Source organism: Zeus faber, assembly GCF_960531495.2.
Source record: "Zeus faber genome assembly, chromosome: 8".
NCBI lineage: Eukaryota > Metazoa > Chordata > Actinopteri > Zeiformes > Zeidae > Zeus > Zeus faber.
In genome coordinates this window covers 11688167-11711058 of record NC_137195.1, presented here as the reverse complement: position 1 = coordinate 11711058, position 22892 = coordinate 11688167, and the positions used below count along the sequence as shown (strand labels likewise).

Here is a 22892-nt window from a genome sequence, read left to right as displayed (position 1 = left end):
GCAACCCCTCGATTTTCGTTCCTGCGTCCTCTCGCCCTTCCTGCCCTGTGTGCCCACCCAGAGCACATTCAACTGGGAAGGACCAGTCTGACTCCTGCTGAGTGACATAGGAGGGTCCTGAACAAGTGTTGCATGCACTGTGGTCAGCCTGGTCACTTTGTGTCCACCTGCCCCGTAAAGAGGGGGCTCGCCAGTAGAGGGAGAATACTGGCAAGCCAAACTAGGTCCTTTTTGCCTGTCTGCAGCTCTACCCACCCAGACTCCCTCTTCCGGCAGTCTCTCTAGAGAAAATGCACTACTCATGATCCAACATATTGTCCAAATTCATGGTCTCCCCACCGACACCTTCTCAGATCATGGTCCTCAGTTTTCTTCTGTATTCTGGAAGGCTTTTTGCAGCGTTCTCGGTTCATCCGTCAGTTTACTGAGTACCGGCGGCAGGCGGTCCCAAGCACCTTGGCAGAAGGTGCGGCTTTCAATCTGGATCTTTGCGAGGAGTCACTGGAAACTGACATCCAGGTTCATTGGTCCCTTCCCCATCACTGTCCATGTCATCAATCCTTCTGCTGTCAAGCTCCAGCTCCTCTGCACTCTCCGTATGGAAAAAGTACTGGAAAGCCTTACATCGGAAACTCCATCACACTGAACATGAACAAGAACAAGAGGTCACCACAACTGAAGCAACTGTATTAGAAATCAGTGTTTCAACTTTGCAACAAGGACCCATGTTATAATTAATGATACTTTAATTCATATAAGTTGAATAATTTGTGGTTTCTCTTCAGAAGGAGTTGGTTTTCCAAATTGCAAGAATCCAGCCTTGCTCCTTATGGGCAGAAGACAAGTCGTGCAATGCTGAATAGTCTTGTGTGTGGTCAGCTTCACAGATAGGTTGCAGACAGCTGGGAAGGATTTCAGCAAGTCCATGTGATCTGCTGAACAGGCCAAGTATCCGTCCAGTCGTTTGGTGCTATCTTGTGTGTGACACGTCTTCAGAGCAGATAAGAAGTCCTCTTCATGGACGGCGTCACCGAGCTGCAGGGAGGGTTCTCCCACGTGCACTTTGATGTATTTGATTCCTGAAACGCAGGGAGGATGAAAATATAAATGATGCTATCAGGAGAACTCCCCCAACATATCATGACCCCAATCTAAGGTTTTCAAGGGATAACACACGATGTCTTTGAGACGGGTTGTGCTGCTACTTCGTTTTGGTCATGTTATTCTAAATTTTGGTTCAAATGTGTGGTTCTCCAAACTGCAAAGTACAACATGTACGCCAATAGACATATTTTGATTGTGGCCTCATCCTTTTTCTGTGTTGTTCGGAATTCCAGAAGAAGAATCGCAGCTGCTATCAACTCGCGGCCTCCTGACATATGGCCAAAGTGATTATTTATTCAAAGCTATGGAGCATTCACCAGAGGCTTACAGTACTTCAATGGCAAATTGATTCAGTCACGTTTGTAGGTCAGCAGGTTGATCGTTGGAAGTAGCCACCCCATCTGGTCATTGGTTGCTGCCTGCAAGATGGTGTGACTGGATTCATGGTAGTGGCATACTCTGCGATTAATGCAAGTTCAACTTTGAACAACTTCAAAGTTGTTGCCTGTCATGCCCCAAGAATTTCGATGTACCGGATGACCTTGTGTTGTACTTTACAGTTGACAAATAAAACACTTTGAACTTTGAACTTTGAACTTGATTGAACCCTTTGACGAAAACAAAAATACTGTGTTTTTGAACCTATTTAACAATTTCATCTAAGTTTCTCAAGTAATCAGTGGCTGCATGGCTACTCAACCAAATGGGTTAATGATGGTGTACTACGTATGCAGTGTGACAATCACTCGTCCGCAAGGAATTATGATGAATAAGAAAACATACATGATCCTGACTTACATCGGAACAGTTAAGCCTGTGCAGAAAGCTGTGATGGCCGCCTCTACCTTGTCTTTCATTATTCTGAGTAGTCTTTCCACAGCCAGGAAAATGGAGTTTCATCTTGTACATCTGAATGGATGTCACTTAAGGTGCCCGCTACCACATCAAAGGTGTGTGAGCCTGTTTGCAGGGGCAATACAGTCGCATCTGTTGAGACTGTCAGGGTCTATGCAATGGGCTGTTACGCCAATGAAGCTCTGTCTTCTGACAGACCAGCAGTCGGTGGTGGTGGCGATATGGTCAACTCTTCTCATAGCCTCAGTCATCACCTTCTTCCTTACCGTGCAGGAGTCATCAACCTTTGAACGCAGTGTGGGCCTTCATAGAATTTTCGGTTGAGCTTCCTTCAAAAGCAGTGATCAATTGGGCAGCTTTTTTCATATTTAGTCTTGAGTTGTTTGATGACAACTCAAAACGTTTTAGTCCAGTTTTAGTAGATGAAAAGTCATTACATTTTAGTCAACTTTTAGTCATTACTTTCATTCACTCTCTATAAACAAATTCAATTCGGCTAATCCAAGTATCGGAAATTGGAATCCAGGTGACAGGTTGTATCCTAGTGTTGAAATTCATGAAGCAGCATTTTACTTTCTGAACACTTTTGCTTGTATAATATCCGGATTCCTTACCTTAGCTGGATATCTCTTGCAGAGACTCTCCCATCGATGCGATTCTGCTGTGCTGTCTTTGCTGATCTAATAAGGTAAGGATAGGGCATTCAAGAAAGTCACGAAACAAAACTTCTTTCTTTGGCCATTGTGGTTGTATTTATTTCCTGAAACTTTAAATTAAAGTGGAATGAACACACATAAAGCAATGAATGATAAACACAGATGCCCGACTTGACCTTGTCTGCAGTGCATTGGAGAAGATGCATATTATGTCTGACTATTTACAAATATAATGAGGTAATTTTATGTTCCAGTCTTGGAACATAAAATTACAGACTTGAGACTCGATTTGAATTTAGCCCGGTGACTTGGGCCTTAGTTCATTAATAATCCATTGTGGAGTGCAAATGGCTTGGAGGATCTTGCCATTTGTATTCTGGGAATTGTTGTTTTCTGGGAGGAACCTGCCACGCCGCCTTGCGCTACCAGCGCAGTTCCACGAGATAAGTGAGAGCTTGTGCCACCCTCTCCTTGTATCCCATAACAACACGGAGATATGTTTTCACGGAGAACCATACTGTATACCACACACACACACACACACACACACACACACACACACACACACACACACACACACACACACACACACACACACACACACACACACACACACACACACACACACACACACACACACACACACACACACACATTATACTGCATTGCCTATTCTACAACAAAGCCAAGTTTACTTCACTGGTTATTGATATCTTCACTTTGGCTCCGCACAGTGTCATTTGTCACCGTTGTCGAGTTGAACTGTTGTGAGCTGCTCTTCTGAATACATTTTTGGTCAATAGCAACTGCGCAGTATTCACTGGTTCCATCACTGATATCTTTTTAGATTGAGATTTCTAGATTTATTTTTCTTACTCTGTTATTTTCTGCCTCTGTCATTCACCGTGTCTTCCCCGCATGTCTCCACCCCCCCCTCTCTCCCTCTCCCTCTCTCTCTCTCTCTCTCCCTCTCCCTCTCTCTCTCCCTCTCTCTCGCTCAACATCCTCTTGTCCTGTCTCTGAGCTCGGTGGGATCCACATAGTTTCTCCCCCAGCTGTGTCGTTGAGGGGGCCTCCTCCTCCTGTCTCGGCTTCTCCGTCTGCTCCCTCTCCTGGGCTCATCCCTCCGGCTGCTCCCGCCGCCGTCCTCCAGGAAAGCCTCACTCTGCGCACCGGGCTTTCGGCTTCGTCACCAATGGATCCCGACACGTCGGTGGAGGCGGCCACCGGCGCTCTCCCTCCCTCCCCACAGCACCAGATACTGTAGCAACTGGAGGTTACGCTCATCGTGGGCCTATGTATGACTATTGTGCCTGTGTGCAGTGTGCTTTTACTGATGAGGAGGGGACGGACGGAAAGGGGAGAAAGTCATTTTCAACTCTTTCCCCCACAGCTCCAACATTACAGTCTACTGTAATCAGAATCTGAATCTGTTTGCTTGGCCAAGTCATCGCAGGAAGTTGGTGGTAAACAAGCAAGAGAGCTATCACTAAACCCATTTAGTTTGGACCCAATGTGTTTATCATCCAGTCCGAGATTGAATTTGCCAAACTGTTAAGTCTAATTGGCAGTATGGTTGCTAGTACTTTTTGCGGGTATAAATATAAATATGTACATGTCTAGAGACTTACTACAGTGTCTAAAGTCAGGTTATTATAGTTGTTTTTTTTACAATACTATCACAAGTTGAATGCAACTATACATAAGAGAGCACTCTTAAATTAAACACTGTTTTACACTAAACTTCATACTAACTAATGTAACTAACCTATACACTCAAGGAATGCAAGGGAGCTATGAAAATAACCTTTATCATTATTTTATGCACACCCATAGCAGGAAAAAAGAAAACAAACAATGAAGGCTTAACAGGAAGGAATACAACATGATAAGATATAATGTAATCTGATCATTTACAATTATGTCTATAAACATATCAGATCAGATAAGTAAGTACACTGTAAAACATAATGATGATATACATTGACTGAAAAAAATTGTATAGTCACAAGAAATTCATAGCAATTTACAGAGTATGTTAAAGAATAATATCAAACGTGAGATGAGGGTGAGGGGATTTATGCACAAAGGCGGAATAGTAAGTGAGGAAATAAACAACTTAAATTCTTAAGAAATGATTTAGCACACAACAGCTCAATGAACGCAGAAGAAGGAACCAGGAACTGTAAATATAAATAGTATGAGCTGTCAGTGGTGAATGATTAGTGTGTCACTGTGCTGGTAAAACACCAAATACCAGTCAAGTATTGTCAAAAGCGTCATACGGAAACATATGAACGTTTGATTTATTTTAATTCAGTTAAAAAATGTACAGTAGCTCAGGATTAAGCGAAAGACGTTCACTCACTTTGGGTTTCTTGTCGTCTGAACGGATCTGATTGTTCTTTGACTACTTTTTGTGTTTATATCTCTTGATATTTTGAATTATGTTTCTTTCTTATTTTCTTTTGTTTCTCCAACATTCTTTTCTCAAGAGGTATCCATTCGTATTTCCTTTAGACAAGCTGGAATCCCTTCCACCCGTGATGGTTTTGAATGACGCGCTCCCATTTTGCACGTTCAAATCATCCAGTCTGTACTGAAATAAACACGATATAAAGAAATGTTAAGGCACATACTGGTAGTTGCGATAAATGTACCTCATCACTAGTAAATGCTAAATTATTGTTCTCCATCATTTTAAGATTTCTCTTTTCTGCATTTTTCTGACATTCAAGGACCTCTGTGATTATTTTCCCCACCGCTGTGCTATTTTCTACTTTTTTATTTTTGTAATTTTTCAAAAAGTGTTCGTAAACCATAACTTATATGTGCGAGTGCATTGCACCTCGGGAGACGTTGCTCAGTACCTGCAGATATCAGTGTACATTTACAAAGTGCCACTGTCCCCCTAAGTGGTTTTGTACAGAACATATTATTCAAGATTCAAGATGAGAGGTTTATTTGTCACATACATATACAGTGGGGCAAAAAAGTATTTAGTCAGCCACCAATTGTGCAAGTTCTCCCACTGAAAAAGATGAGAGAGGCCTGTAATTTTCATCATAGGTACACTTCGACTATGAGAGACAGATTGGGGGGAAAGAATCCAGGAAATCACATTGTAGGATTTTTAATGAATTAATTGGTAAATTCCTCGGTAAAATAAGTATTTGGTCACCTACAAACAAGCAAGATTTCTGGCTTTCACAGACCTGTAACTTTTTCTTTAAGAGGCTCCTCTGTCCTCCACTCGTTACCTGTATTAATGGCACCTGTTTGAACTCGTTATCAGTATAACAGACACCTGTCCACAACCTCAAACAGTCACTCTCCAAACTCCACTATGGCCAAGACCAAAGAGCTGTCAAAGGACACCAGAAACAAAATTGTAGACCTGCACCAGGCTGGGAAGACTGAATCTGCAATAGGTAAGCAGCTTGTTGTGAAGAAATCAACTGTGGGAGCAATTATTAGAAAATGGAAGACATACAAGACCACTGATAATCTCCCTCGATCTGGGGCTCCACGCAAGATCTCACCCCGTGGGGTCAAAATGATCACAAGAACGGTGAGCAAACATCCCAGAACCACACGGGGGGACCTAGTGAATGACCTGTAGAGAGCTGGGACCAAAGTAACAAAGGCTACCATCGGCAACACACTACGCCGCCAGGGACTCAAATCCTGCAGTGCCAGACGTGTCCCCCTGCTTAAGCCAGTACATGTCCAGGCCCGTCTGAAGTTTGCTAGAGAGTATTTGGAGGATCCAGAAGAGGATTGGGAGAATGTCATATGGTCAGATGAAACCAAAATAGAACTTTTTGGTAAAAACTCAACTTGTCGTGTTTGGAGGAGAAAGAAAGCTGAGTTGCATCCAAAGAACACCATACCTACTGTGAAGCATGGGGGTGGAAACATCATGCTTTGGGGCTGTTTTTCTGCAAAGGGACCAGGACAACTGATCCTTGTAAAGGAAAGAATGAATGGGGCCATGTATCGTCAGATTGTGAGTGAAAGCCTCCTTCCATCTGCAAGGGCATTGAAGATGAAATGTGGCTGGGTCTTTCACCATGACAATGATCCCAAACACACCACCCGGGCAAAGAAGGAGTGGCTTCGTAAGAAGCATTTCAAGGTCCTGGAGTGGCCTAGCCAGTCTCCAGATCTTAACCCCATAGAAAATCTTTGGAGGGAGTTGAAGGTCCGTGTTGCCGAGCGACAGCCCCAAAACATCACTGCTCTAGAGGAGATCTGCATGGAGGAATGGGCCAAAATACCAGCAACAGTGTGTGAAAACCTTGTGAAGACTTGCAGAAAACGTTTGACCTCTGTCATTGCAAAGGGTATATAACAAAGTATTGAGATAAACTTTTGTTATTGACCAAATACTTATTTTCCACCATAATTTGCAAATAAATTCTTTAAAAATCAGACAATGTGATTTTCTGGATTTTTTTTTTTCATTTTGTCTCTCATAGTTGAGGTTTACCTATGATGAAAATAACAGGCCTCTCTCATCTTCTTAAGTGGGAGAACTTGCACAATTGGTGGCTGACTAAATACTTTTTTGCCCCACTGTGCATGCGTTCATACATATATACAGTGGAATGTCTTGCTCTACCGATCTGAAATACCAGCAATGATCGTCAGGGTGTGGAATCTGCTGCGTTACTTCCCTCTTTCAAAGGTATAAAACAAACTGAAACAGCCAGACAGCAACAGGAGGAGGAATTAGGAATCACAACGTAGTGAAATTCAGATCAACTACAGGTTAAGGTAGAAAATAAATAAAACAAAGGCGACTTATAGCTCAATTCTCTGCTAATTACCTTTGTTTTAATCTCTCCAGTTATTACTTTTATCTGATACTTCAAGCATTTAAGGAACATATAATATTATTGTCTATTTTATTTGCAGAAAATGAGCTTCACACTTCTGCTGCTGCTGCTGTCAGGATGTGCTGCTGTGCCTCAAGGTAAGCTGTGTTGCTTTTTATTGAACTGGAAAAATTATTTCACCTACAGGACTTATGAAAATAACTCAAATATGTACATTTTTTTAAATAAAATACAAACAATTACTCATGTTTTTCTTTAAATTCAAAAGCAACATAATGTGAATTGTTTTATTCAATATGTACAATGCTTACTGTAATCTTTATAATGTAATGTTCTATCAATTCGATTTAGAATTACCGTAAATTATTTGAAAAGTTAATTATAAAATAAATATAATATTTTATAAATATATGAATATATAACAAATATGTAAAAGCTGTAGATTAAAGTATTTTACTGCCCATATTACTGCTTAAATGATAGGTTTTCTATTTTTCAACTAGGCCGTCTCACCATTTATAACTGTATTTATAACACTCGACTATTGACAAACTCTCCGCTTGCTGCGACCACTGTACTTACAAAAAACAAAAAAAAAAGGAAATTCTTCTTTTCCAAAATGGAATTAGTTATTAGTCAGTCTTTACAGGTTATATCTAAACAAAATGAAAAAATAACCAAAAGGTATTTCATCTTTTTGTTTTTTTTGTTTTTTACAAAAAAAGCCTAAAAGTATCCTCGAGGCAATTTTTTCAAACCTCTAAAAAGAAAGAGCTGATAATGGTTATGATTGACAAATCTGTTTTTTAATCCATTGTAGGTTTGTTGCAGGATCAATATATATTTCACACCGTGCTTTTGGAGAGGAATGGTTTCATTATCAGCTGGAGTTTTGAATGAAAATTATATCAGCTGGTTTCTCCAAGTGTGAGCAGCTTGGTTGGATCAAATATCGTAGCAAGCAGAGCCACAACAATGTCAGCACAGCATGTTTTTTGTAGCAATACAATTATTGGCATTTCCCTCTAAAATTGCACAGCATTATTCGACTTTGCTCACTCTGGTTGACTTGTCGTTTTGTCTTTCCAGATCTCTCGGGTAAATTGTTCAGCTTCCCACAAGAGACAAACAAAGCTCGCGTGAGGCTGATTACAAACAGAAGTGACTTCCAGGCTGTATCCGTCTGTCTCAGGTAAATGGAATGCATTATGCAGTGACGTGTGGTCAGGGTGTCCTCCCACTACCTATTTCCTACCCGGTGATGAGAAGAAGAACATTTTATCTACACGGCATAATAATATTTGATTAGCACATGCACATGGGAACTTATTTTCTTTGGCGGGTGCTGTCAAATATACAGCACAGGCATGGTAGCATCAATGCCTGTGCTTACATGTGAACTTCTAAAGACGAAAAAAAGCGAGGACTGTCCATTTGTGCACACGTTACAAACAACATCCACTCCCTGTCAGTAACCAAAAGCAGTAATGTGCTGTGACCTCTCAGTCTAGGTAGGCAGAAAAAATATAAAGACATCGGTATCGGTATCAAAACAAAAAAAACCCCAAATATGGTTGTCTCTGCCCATTGGTAGGGGTTTAGAGAGGGAGATGGAGTCTTTCTGGCAGTGGTTTGTCAACATGGCAAAGGTTTTTTATTGTAAAATTGAACAGAAAGGCTGGCTGGCTAAAAAGATAAATAATATTCAATAATGGTTTCGGGTGAGGAGGGATGACGTTCTGATGTGGCTCCTGGTCGGCTGGCGAGCCCTGTGTGCCGATCCCCCTCTGCCAGACAGACAAACATTGACAAAGCTCCCTGCTCTCAGTCTGACCAATCAGCACCGCCGGGGTGTTGATTCGGCCGATTCGAGGCAGCTGGGCGGCCGCGGGAAAGGAAGCCATGCTGCTGTCTGCAGCCGCGACTTGACCACGGCCCTTGGTCCGCCACACCAACAAATATAAAATGTATTTATTTAATTGAATATAAATTTATTAAAATGTATCTTGAAGTTATGCAGCATCATTGTCCAACCACTCACAATTCATACAGTCATACATCCAGCGGCAAAGCGCGTTCAGCGTGGACATGCTGCAATCCACCAAGCACATACGTAAGAAATTATATGAAGTCTCCATTCCTAATGTACATTTATCCAAAAAGGCAGTGTAGCCCGATGCCTTTCCATGTAGATGTTGAACGGACTGCGCAGGTGCCCTGTGACGCAACTGCCAGTGAAGTTGTCAGACACGCCTGGCGCTCCACACAGCGCTCCAGATGCAAGCAGGAAGCTCAAGGAGCATCCAGAAATGACGGGTGCTGCTGTCCTGCAACACCCTCAGCACCCCCTTCCCATGCCTATGCTGCTATGTCAATTATATATATAATTTCATTTTTTCTGCCTATCGACACTGACAGCTCATGGCACTGGCATTGTGTCATATCCAGTAAAAGGAAGGATGCAATAGAATTAAATTTTGTGTGTTTTCTTTTTCCAGGTCCTTCACAGATCTCAGCCGAGCACACAGCCTGTTCTCTTTGTCCACGCCCTCTGCTGCCAACAGCTTCCTGATTTTCAAGAATGCCGCGCCGGGTGAGATCGAGCTGGCTGCCAAAAACATTCCAGCAAAGTTTTATGGACAGGATTACAAGCTGAACACGTGGCATTCGCTCTGTGCCACCTGGGACTCCAAGACCGGACTGGGGCAGCTGTGGCTGGACGGACGGGGCAGTTCCAGGAAGTTCCTCAGGTTTGGCTCAAACCTCAGAGGAGCAACGTCAATAATCTTAGGACAGGTATTGCTCACTGTTTCTCATCTCAATACTCTGGATTATATTTTTTCAGGTGTCTATGTATGTGTTTTTTAGGTATCTATTATGCCTCTTATTACATGGCTACTTACTAAAGAAAATAATACATTGACACAGAATATTGATTTAAAATTATTTTATACAGTAAGTGTGCCTAGTTGAAGAGGTCCTGCTTAGAAAATAGTCAGCAACATTCCAATTAATGCTGTGTGAAACGAGCAACATGAATCCAGTCAGAGAAGAGGTTGCCTGTGGCAACAGTCATTATTAACAGACAGCGGTCATTATTCAGAAACAACTGAAAGCTGATTAGCGCTATCGACCAATCAGAAGTGAACATCCCACTGAGCCGTGTTATCAATACACAGTATATAATTCACATAAGCGATGAAATATTCTTCTCTCCTTTCAGAATGAAAGCATGAGGAATACAGTTCACCACAATTGTCATCATATATTATCCTCTGCCGAAATTGATTGTTCCAGGAGCAGGATGCCCACGGCGGCAGATTTGACACCAAGCAGTCCTTCGTGGGCATGATGTCTGAGGTCCACATGTGGGACCACGTGCTGTCGCCCTGCGAGATCCAGCGCTACGCCGACGACCTCAACTTCACTCCGGGGAACGTGCTGAACTGGAGAGCGCTGGAGTTTAGCATCGTGGGAAGGGTGTTGGTGGAAACCAAGCAGGAGGGCTGTCACTAAAAGCCACTTCATCTCCACCCAATGTGTTCGTTATCTAGTCCAAGGTTGAATTTGCCAAACGATTTTAGTCTAAGCTCTCGTCCGCACGAATACGGATCATTTTGAAAAGTTAGTATTTTGCATTTTCTCTGCGTTTCGGCCTCCCTGTTCACATGAAAACAGCATTTTTAGATCACTGAAAACTGGAAAAGGCCTTCCAGGGTGGAGATTTTGTCAAAACTTTCAAAACGGAGCTTCTTGAAAACGCAGACATCATGACCTGAAATTGCACATTTGCGCATGCGTCAGGAACCTACCAGCGACGGCCAACGGCCATTATGATGTCCACTATTCCTCCATTAAAAGTTTCAAAGTCTGTAACTTTAGGAATCGTGCCCATACAGTGTTGTGTATGAATATTATGAAGAAGCTCAATACGCATGCTCCTAATGCTCTTCTGGGGTTTTTGACATAAAGGTTTATGAAATAATATCATCCCCTACTGGCCTGGAATGCATATGTGAGCGTTTTAAATCGCTTTTGCGTTCTCTTAAACAAGTTAACAGTTAAACTCCGTACTTTTTTAAGGTGGCAGGGTGTGGTGGCTTATTGTTGCTCTTATTAGCTGTGGGTATAAATATGACTCTAGAAGGGATATGATATACAGGATGAATAAATATCTATACAATAATATGGACATGTGTAACAATGCATGAGGTGGTACAAATTTTACTGTTATTAATAAATTACTAGTGTCTAAAGTCAAGTGTTTTTTTCTGTAATGCGATGTGTGAATACAACTATGCATAATAATCATAATAATAATAATGATAATAGTTATAAAATAATTTATTGAAAAATGGAACTTATGATTATTTTTAGTGAGTTCACAAATCTACAGTAACTGCAGATTCAACAAGGCCTCTGAGAAGTTGACGACTCTCATACGCATACAGGCACACACACACATTGTTGTCTTTCCCAGGTTCCTTCCTGATGACTCAGGCTTCCAGAGCAGCCAAACCCCTGTTTTTCTTCCTCAAAAGCGGCGATGAAGCAATAAGCAACCAGAGTCACTTCACTAGAATGTAACGAACATACTTGTGATAAATGTACCTCATCTTCACTGCTGTGCCATTTGTTTTTTGTTTATTTTCAATAATTTTTCAAAAATAAAAAACATTTTATAAACCAAAACAAATATGTGCAAGTGCTTTGCACCTCGGAAGACATTGCTCAGTACCTGCAGATATCAATGTACATTTACAAAGTGCCACTGTCCCACGCAGTGGATTTGTACAGAATAAAATATGCTGCATTAATCCTGCTCTACTGATCTGAAATACCAACAATGATCATTTGGGTGTGGAATCTGCTGCTTTACTTCCCTATTTGAAATGTATAAAATAAGCTGAAACAGCTAAACGGCCACAGGAAGAGGAATAAGGAAACACAACACAGTGACATTCAGACCAAGTACAAGGTATGATAGAAAATAAATGAAAACAAAAGGGGCCTATAGCTCAATTATTTCTCTGCTAATTGCCTTTTTTTTTTTCATTATCTCTCAAGTTATTACTTTTATCTAATACTCCAAGCATTTAAGGGACATTTAATATTATTGTCTATTTTATTTGCAGAAAATGAGGCTCACACTTCTGCTGCTGCTGCTGTCAGGATGTGCTGCTGTGCCTCAAGGTACGCTGAATTGCTTTTTATTGAACTGACAAAATAATTTCACTTACAGGACTTGTGAATAAACTCAAATATGTCAATTTATTTTCATAAAATAAAAACAATTACTCTTTTTTTGCTTTAAATTCAAAAGCAACATATGTGAGTGTAATGGGAATTGTTTTCATGTTGTAATGCTGTAATCCTTATCAATGTATGTTTTATCAATTATATTAAATTCTGAGTTATTGTGAATTATTATTTGAAAAGTTTATTATACAAATAGTTAAAAGCTGTAGATTAAAGTATTTAAGTGCCCGTATTGCTGCTTAGGTTTGCTATTTTTCAACGTGGGCCTTGTTAAAATGTTGGTCACCCTCACTATATACTGCACATTATAACACCTTACTAGTGAGAAACTAACCGCTGCAGCCTCTCACTGTGCTTCAATGAAGTCCAATTGGGCAAATGGAAAAACTCCTTATCGAAAACGGGAAGTTCACAATAGCCAGTGTTGAAATAATTGACTGATAATAACTGAAATAAAAACAAAAGTGTGGTTGCAGTGTGATTTTAGCAGCCACACCTGTCTTGGGTCTAAGTTATTGACCACATGACAATAAAGTTGACTTGAACTTGCTTTGGATCCACTGTGGCAACTGCACAAAGAAGCACTAAATAAAATGGGATAACATTTTGAGCAAAAACACCCTAAAAGTCTTGTAGAAGAATTTGGAAAAGCCTTATCATATACACAAGAAAAAGGTAACGGTCATAATGAGCATATACTGTATGTTGTTAAATACGTTTGTTGCAGTGTACTTAAGACATTTAGCACTGTCCTTTTGTCTTGCAATGTTACTTCATCAATTAACTAATTCATATTCTTACTTAGTGTAATTATTAATGTATTTATCTATTTACTTACATTTTTGATGTAAGTAGATGGACAGTGGTCGATGTTATAAGAGAGGTTGGAGAACAACGAAAGCTATATTATCTATCGATGTATTATACAAGAAGTTATGCAGTATTATTGTCCAACCACTCAAATTTCATAGTTATTCATCCAGCTATAGATCCAGCAGCAAACAATCCAAGTCAATACACAGACTTCATCCGGTTAGAAGTCAAGATGTTGGCATCGGCACCAATTTATTAATTATTTTATTTTATTTATTTTTTTTTTTTTTTATAATCAATAATCAACATAACAATTCAGACTCGACCATAAGACAAGTAGTGAGAGAGGAGTAGAGGTGTTCAGGGGTCGCCCAGAACCAGACCACCCGAGGCCTCGACCCGGGACCGGCACCCGTTCGGGTCTACCTATTATTATCATCGCCTCGGACATGCATCGGGTTGGTTCTGTAATATCCGGGGGGAAAACAGGTCGGGTATTTATTTTTATCATTTTAATTAGTTGTTTCTTATCTGCTCTCTGGACAAATTTGCCGTGATGAATTTGGGATCCGTGAAGACCTCTAGCATGGTGTCGACGCACCATTAACAACCACGGCAATGCAGTACACTCAAGGTTTTTGAAGTTGACGTGACGACATCAGGCGACGGCGTGAGGTCATGACGTAATTCTCCCAAAGGCTGTGTAGCCGGGTGTCTGTTTTACATGCAGATGTTGGATGATATGCACCAATACAGCCGGAGAGCACCGAACGCTTCAGTCAGTGCCCTGCGGACGCGCTCCCTACATTTCAGTGCTGTCGCTGCAAGCTGACATATTGGAGTAAAGATTATGTATAGATTTGACATGTTAAAATGTGATGATGTGCTAATATAATATTAGCATGCTGTGTTAATCTAATGATATTATTATCAGAGGGTAGGCTCACAGGTACATGCAACGCCAGCACCACATGTATTTTTAGCAGTAAAATTACTGGAATTTCCCTCTTAAATTGCACAGCATTATTCGACTTTGCTCACTATGGTTGACTTGTCGTTTTGTCTTTCCAGATCTCTCGGGTAAAATGTTCAGCTTCCCACAAGAGACAAACACAGCTCACGTGACGCTGAACACAAACAGAGCTGATTTTCAGGCTGTATCAGTCTGTCACAGGTAACAAATGCAACGTGTTATATAATATTCAGAAAAAGGCAGGGTGCCAGAGAACTCATTTAGTGTGGGGATTATTTTTTCAGGTCCTTCACAGATCTCACCCGAGACCACAACCTTTTCTCTTTGTCCACACCCTCTGGTGCCAACAACTTCCTGATTTTTAAGCCTGCCGCAGCGGCCGTGGTTAACATGTATGTTACAAACCTTCCAGCAAGCTTTGCTGGACAGGATTACAAGCTGAACACGTGGCATTCAATCTGTGCCACCTGGGACTCCAAAACCGGACTGGGACAGCTGTGGCTGGACGGACGGCCCAGTTCCATGAAGTTCTTCAGCTCTGGGTCCAACATCAAAGGAGCCACGTCAATAATCTTAGGACAGGTAATAAGGGATAATGTATTTCCCTTCGATCATTATTAAAAAAATAACCACAGACAGGGTGATCAGGGTCTTGCATCACTCTGAAGGTGGTTATGTATACATTACATTATTACTAAATAAAATAATGCATAGCGATGGAATATTGATTTGAATTATATATAAGCCATTATTTTTTATTTCTTATTTGTATTAAAAAATAATAATTTAAAAAAAGTTTAAAAAATTATGTTATAACCTGCAAGTGATTCACCAGACCAACCACCCCACCCAAGACAGCCATGTCCAAGTGCTCCATCAGCTTCGTGGCTACAAGCACCTAACAGCCTCTATTCAGTCTATTCATTTTTAATTTCAATTTATAAATGTTCGTGAATGAGGCCCAATGAGAGCACGACGAATACAACTGACCACATCTATTATCACACTGTGCCACAATTCAAAATTTTTATATATTTTTAATCTCGGCCCCTTCCAGGAGCAGGATTCCCACGGCGGCGGATTTGACATCAAGCAGTCCTTCGTGGGCATGATGTCCGAGGTCCACATGTGGGACTACGTGCTGTCGCCCTGCGAGATCCAGCGCTACGCCGACGACCTCAACTTCACTCCGGGGAACGTGCTGAACTGGAGGGCGCTGGAGTTTAGCATCGTGGGAAGGGTGCTGGTGAAAACCAAGGAGGAGGGCTGTCACTCACTAAACCTGTAAGGGCCCGAGACACGAGTGTCTGGTGAAATGTCGGAAATATGTTTTATAACATATAAGATGAGAACACAAACAAAATGTGTGTTGAAGAACTATTCTAAATTCCCTAAAACAAAAGCCAGGGTCGAACCAACAGATCAGAACAGAATTAAACTAAACTTACACAAGGACTCAAACCATAAGAGACATAGCTAAGTCACTCCCCGAGAGACAAACATGGGGAACATTTAGAACTTTACATTTAGATAAAGATTATACTTAAATTAAATTATAAAATATATTTTTACAACATACACACTGAACAACCGCACGCCCCCGCTTTTGTGTCAAGTCGGTTTCGTCCACTGACCTCCTACTTGAATTTAGCTTTGCCCCTTTTCAGGAAGCAAGTGATCCTTTCAGACAGAGGACAAGTTGGATAATAAAATACGAATAAGAAAACGAACGAGCGAGTGAAGGAAAAACAGCTAAATTGACAAACGGAGCGTGTGCTCAACTTAGAAAAAGCATCAAATGCCAAACCACGTAATAATAAAGGTATGAGAATGATGTAAGAAACAACTCATGTGTCATGTCGTTATTTGGAATAAAGCCAGATAAACTCTGCAAATAAACTGTCATTTCGTTAGTGTATTTCATATGACAAACCTCTATGTGGCTGATGATGCAGAACCCGACTTCATTTAGACCAGCGTTTCCCAATCTTTTCAGTCACGGCCCACTTCAAAATCTCAAAAGTGTTCGCGGCCCACATCCGGCCAGAAGTAATATGGGAGCCAAACAGTGCGTTCCCAGACAACGTATATTTTAACATTCTCATACATACAGTGCTGTAGTGGTAAAACAAAAAAAGAGGTGGGTTAAAAATTACCTTATATCTATGGAACTTTGGCGTCACGTCAGGTATATAGTAAGCCCGGTCTGAAGGCGCAGTGTTTTGAATGTAGCCTAACGACTCATGCCAGCGCTGATCGATCGATCATGGAAGAAGAAGAAGAAGAAGAAGAAGAAGAATCTTTAATTATCACGCAATACACCACACTACAACACATGCACACACACACACACACATGCACATGCTTTTGGATGGTGGCCGGTGAAATGAGGCCTCTGCATTACACCCATCCTGGCTTGTCCTTCCTCCAGGGGGCAGCCAGGAGCAGTGGGCAGCATCCGTCGACGTGTCCAGGGACCTGGTGATGAGTGTCCATCGCTGGTCAGACGATGATGTGTGCATGTTTTTGGTGGGGGTCCTTACTGACGTCAGGTGGAGGAAACCCCATGTGAGCACGGGGAGAACATGCAAACTCCACACAGAAAGGCTCCTATTTGGGAGATAACCCGCCCGGAGCACAGTGCCAACAGCGCCCCAGGTGGGAGTCGAACCCTGATTCTCCTTTGTCAAGAATCTGTCCTTTGACAGATTCTCAAACAAGTCAAAGTTTGACCGGTCAACTCGCCATTTTTCCACAAATCCATTTTTCTTATGGTTGCTTCTATTTTATTCTGGACATTGAACATGGTCACTGCTTTTCCTTGGAGATTGAGGTTGAACCCATTTAAGTGGCTGAAAATGTAGGACAGGTATCCCAATTTAGCCAGCCACTCAAAATCACTGAAGCGATGTACGAGTTCAAACTTTGTGTTGAGAAAAAAACACCCTCACCTTATCACACAATTCAAAAAGTCACATCAGCACCTTCCCCCTTGAGAGCCACCGGACTTCGGGATGTAACAGAAACTTCTTATGATCATTGCCCATCTTGTCACATAAAACAGGAAATACAGGTCATTGCAGTGGGCAGCTTTTGATGAAGTTGACTCTGACCGCCTCATTTAGAATAGTCTTTAGATCTGCAGCATTTTCTTTACAGCCAGCGTTGCTCTGTGTATACTGCAGTGGACAGATGCTACGAGTGGAGCCACAGCTTTCACCTGGGTGATGACTCCACTGTGCTGGCCCAGCATCACACCGCCCCCATCGGTGCTCACTCCCAGACATAAGGACGAATCAATCCCGTTTGAAACTATGAACGCGTTCAGAATGTCAAAAAGGCACTCAGCAGTTGAAAGCGTCGGTAAATATTTGCAAAACAGGAACTTTTCTTTTATCATTGTTTTCATACCTTACACAGGTTTGACAGATTTGTGATGTCTGTCGATTCACCCAGTTGGAGGGCATAAAAACGACGTTCCGCACATTCTCTGCCATCTCGTCAATCCTGCATTTGACTTAGATATCAGACAATGAGATGAGGTTGGTTGGCTTGCATGCCTTCTCTCCCAACATCACCTCCACGATCACTTTTGTGGCAGGAAGAATTCAATTCTTCCCGATTGTATGCGGCTTACCAGGATTGGCTATGAGTCGGACAACTCAATAGGATGCTTCCGCTGCCTTTGCGTTCTCAGTACCCGCACATGACTTTTTGATGACTTTCTTCTTGCCCTGATACTCATTGAGTTTATTATCGAAAAATTCAAGCAGCTTGGACATGTACTGTTGGTGTTTTGTCTCGAGGTGACGGCACAGTTTACATAGCTTCAGAGCTCGTTTGATAAATTCTCAGAACACACCACGCACAGCGGTAATAGTTCGTCCTTGTGCCTGCCAAAAAAATCCTCATGATAAATATTCAGTGTGATACTTTCTCCGAACCTTTCTTTTTTGTTTGACAGGCGGTAAATTCCCGCCTGTCTGATGTCCCGTGTTACTTTTCTTTTCTTTTCTTTTCATTTCTTTACTTTTCCTTTCTTTTCTTCCTCGTTTGTAAAACATCACATTGCAATTTCATTAAAACACCTACTATCTAACTTACCTAAGTTTTATCTATATAGATAAAAATATTTCATCTATTTATTATTTTACATTTACTCAAGGTTATTGGAACAGTTGACAAGGACATTTAACAATAGGTATTTTTTTCGAGGTGGCATTCATGGGTGTAACTTTGGTTTGAGAAGTTGGGGGGGGGGCAAGTGGGATATGTGGGTGGGGAGGGGGAGGGGGCTCTCCGTAAGCTGCCATGCGTAACACAGAATGGATCTTTTTTTTTGAATCACAGATTTTTTTTCTTTCAATGAGGAAACTGAGTTACATAAATATCTCAGGAAAAACAGGTCTCATAACTAGTAATTGCTCAGACAATTCCGGGAAGTCACAATTATCTAATATTATTAACAAGAAGCTGGACATGCTGGACATACCTCTCTGAGACATTTCCGAGAACAAAGCCAGCCTTGATTTCCGATTTAAAAACCTCCATGAAGTGTCACACAACGGAGATGGAGGTTGTAAAAAAATATAATAAAATAATGAAAGAGTCTATCCTGGATATCCAATCCAGAAGTATGCGGGACAACCTCAGCTTTTCTAGGATCCCAGAGAACAATACCGAGACACCAGAAAACATAGTGAAAGACTCCCCCCACACCGCCCTGAATCTTCCCATAGACACTGTGAAGCAGATCACCTTCCAGTGGATTCACCGACTGGGACACCGCGAGGGGAACTGTCCCCGCTCCATCATTGCTAAGTTTGAACACTTCAAGCACAAGGAGCTGGGTAAAAGCAAAGCACGGGAACTAAAAGGAACCATGCTGGGTATGAACGACCAATTCCCCTGGGAGATCAATTTGCATCCTATCTATGTCAGGATCGAAAATATTGCTCACTCTCATCATCTCACCTTTCTAATCCCTCCCTCCCTACTTAGCTCATCATCTTACCTTCCTAATCCCTCCCTCCCTACATATCCCATCATCTCACCTCCCTAATCCCTCCCTCCTTACTTCTCTCATCCCCCTTACCCTCTATCAACTCTCTCACTATATGTAACTCTGGAATGTTCTATGTTTATCTTTGTCTATTTGTAATTTGTTTGTGTAGATATATATCCCTACAAACTTCCTGCAATACTAAGAGTAAAAAGGAATGTAAAGGAGGAAAACTCAGTCTTATCTATGGGAAAACATGGGCACAGTAGTATAGCTACTGCCTTGACACACTGTGCTGCTGCATGGGAAAACTACAAATCCACATCCATCACCCCATAACTAACCTCAATGACATCCATTAAGTTTGTTACAGTAGTTTGAATGTGGCACGCTTGGGCTCACCAGCTAAACATAGAAAAATCCTCAGTCACCTCATCAAAATGAACCCAAGCTTTTTCTGCACTATACAACTCGAAAAAAGAGGTGTTTCTATAAAAGTATCACATATCAGAATAAAACCACAATATCAGACACAGAAGGGCATTACCTAATGATTAACGGAATTTTAGGTAACATCAAATTAACCATAGCTAATATTTATGGCCCCAATGAGGATGACCCAAATTTCTTTCATAATATATTTATATTATCACTCTAGAAATTCTCTGACTCAATTATCATACTGGGGTGGAACTTCAGACCGTTCACAAACCAGAAATAATCACAAGCCCTGGCGTTCAGCAGACACTATTAAACAATATATGAGCGATCTTGCTCTTGGCTATTGTTGCCGATCAAATAATCGATATAATAGAGAATATACATATTTATTCACCACCCCCCCAAAGCTTATCTAGAATTGACTTTTTCTTGACAAGCAACTCTGTAATGTCCAAAATCACTAATCCTGAAATTAGTGATTAGTCTCAACCTCATAAATTAAACCAACCTGAACCCTCCTGACAGGTGGGGGTTTGACACCTCACATTTGACATATAAAGAATTTAACCATTTATTTTTCAGAGAATGTACTCCCTTCATTGAACTGAATGACTCTCCAGAAATGTCACCATCCATCCTCTGGGAAGCTCAGGAGGTAGAGCTGATTGTCTATTAATCTAAAGGTTGCTGGTTTGATCCCAGGCTCCTCCTGCTGGCATTCTGTAGTGTTTGAATTATTGTAAGTTGCTTTGGATAAAAGTGTCTGCTAAATGTAAATAATATCAAAAGACACAATTCATGCAACAAAGAAGAGCAAATTACTTTGAATTCAGTGACAAATCAGGTACATTTCTTGCCAATTCAATTGAAACGCGATAGAGAAAAAAACACTAAGCCATCAAAGATCCACAGGGTAGGATCACATACAGTACACCCCGTAAGACATCATCAATAAAATAATCAGAGACCTTTATAATAAGGTATTTCACTCACATTTATGAATCAAATATATCAAACATTAATTCTTTCCTAGATGATATCAACCTCCCTAAACTTTCCACAGAGCAGGCTACCACATTAGATCAACCACTGACTTTAGAAGAACTCAGTAAAGCTCTGTTCTCTATGCCCAACAATAAATCACCTGGATCAGATGGCTACCCAGTGGAATTCTATACAACACTTCAGGCCACTTATATCCCAATTATTCATCAGAATGATTACATAGATTAAGTCAACCTCCACCATCCCTCCACACATGAATACTCCTCTCATTTTGGTTTTGCTCAAACCCAATAAGGATCCAACCCTCATCCCCAGTAATAGACCCATAAGCCTAATTAATTGTGATTTGAAGATTATTAGTAAAAACCTAACCGACAGAATTGAAAAAGTAATTTCATTCATAATTCACCCAGACCAAACAGGCTTTGTCAAGGGCAGAAACTCATCCAGCAATATGCATCGTTTATTCAGTCTGATCAGCATATCTCAAAGAAACAAGGTAAATACTGTTATTGCCTCTTCAGATGTCAAAAAAAAACATTTGACAGAGTTAATTGGATATATCTCTTTTCCACCATGAACACATTTGGCTTTGTAGAGTCACTCATTCAATGGATCAGAATCCTGTACAACTCATCATCTGCTGCACAGCGTTTCATTCTACAACCCAGCACAAGACAAGGATGTTTGGTCTCCCCTTTACTATTTGCTATCTTTATTGAATCCCTCACGGCGGCCATCTGTCAAAACTGTAATATCGTTGGCATACAAACAGGAAACTGTGTTTATAAAATCAGTTTGTATGCAGATGATATTTTGTTGTACTTATGGAACCCAATATCATCCCTACCGGAAGTGTTCAATCTTATATCTAAATTCTCAGCTATCTCAGACTATTCAATAAACTGGACTAGAACCACGGTCTTTCCATTCAGTGGGGAGGACTCGAATGCTGTAACCCAGAAACTTCCCTTAACCATCACAACGGGCAACATTAGATACCTTGGTGTTGATACCTCCACCAATCTGTCAGATTTGTTTACGCTTAATTTTACTCCATTGCTCAAATCCATTGAAGAAGACCTCATTCAATAAAACAACCTACCCATCTCACTAATAAGTAGGATAGCAGCAGTAAAAATGAATATAATACAAAAAATATATATATGTAATTTTCACTGACCCAAGTGCAACCAACAGTACATTGGTTAAATACTCTCAACCCAATAATCAATACATTCTATTGGAAATACAAGAAAGCAGGAATCAAATTAGCAACACGACAGAAAAACAAAGACTGTGGAGGCCTAGCAGCCCTAAACTTCAGATACTACTACTGAGAGAACCATCTTTAATTCATAATTAAATGGTTACAACCAGAGCAACAATTGGGCCATGGATGGTGAGACAATGAACAAACGGAATGTTAGGAGTTATCAATATCTGATCTCCCATTTCTAACTGAATCAATAAGGAAACATGATTGCTTTAAAAACCCATTCATCGCAACGACTTTGTCAGCCTGGAGGAGATTCCTCAAACTCAGTAGTCACACACTATCTCAAAACAATTTGGCACAACCCAGATTTTCTGGTTAAAAATAGACCAGTAATCTTCAGGTCTTGGATAAGACAAGGAATTACTCATCTGGAACACATATTTTTAAACAATTTGCTTATATCCTTCCCAACCTTAACCCAAAGGTATATCGGGGGCCACAGCTTCCTTCGATTCCTTCAACTACAGAAGTCCCTTAAATTAAAAAATAAAATTGACAAAGAACATCCTACAACCACCTCCGATGACTGAACATCTTACACATATACTGTAGGTAATATAAAAAAAATCCCTTTTCCAGAATATAATAACTTTTATTAAAAACAGAAGACACTTTATTTTTACCTACCATGGAATGGGAAAGAGACCTTGCTGTTTCCACCGAT

At 40.9% G+C, this 22892-nt stretch overlaps 1 protein-coding gene across 1 annotated transcript; it reads left to right on the top strand.

The window, feature by feature from the left end:
* The first annotated feature begins 7351 nt into the window (after window positions 1–7351).
* On the top strand, window positions 7352–16330 carry LOC307233384 (uncharacterized protein). The gene is made up of 11 exons (XM_080004711.1): window positions 7352–7394; window positions 7536–7593; window positions 8546–8648; window positions 9955–10252; window positions 10754–10964; window positions 11540–11547; window positions 12372–12434; window positions 12592–12649; window positions 14600–14702; window positions 14786–15083; window positions 15559–16330. The coding sequence occupies exons 2-11, from the start codon at window positions 7539–7541 to the stop codon at window positions 15787–15789; spliced, it is 1428 nt and encodes a 475-aa protein (XP_079860837.1). The 5' UTR covers window positions 7352–7394; window positions 7536–7538; the 3' UTR covers window positions 15790–16330.
* The last annotated feature ends 6562 nt before the right edge of the window (window positions 16331–22892 follow it).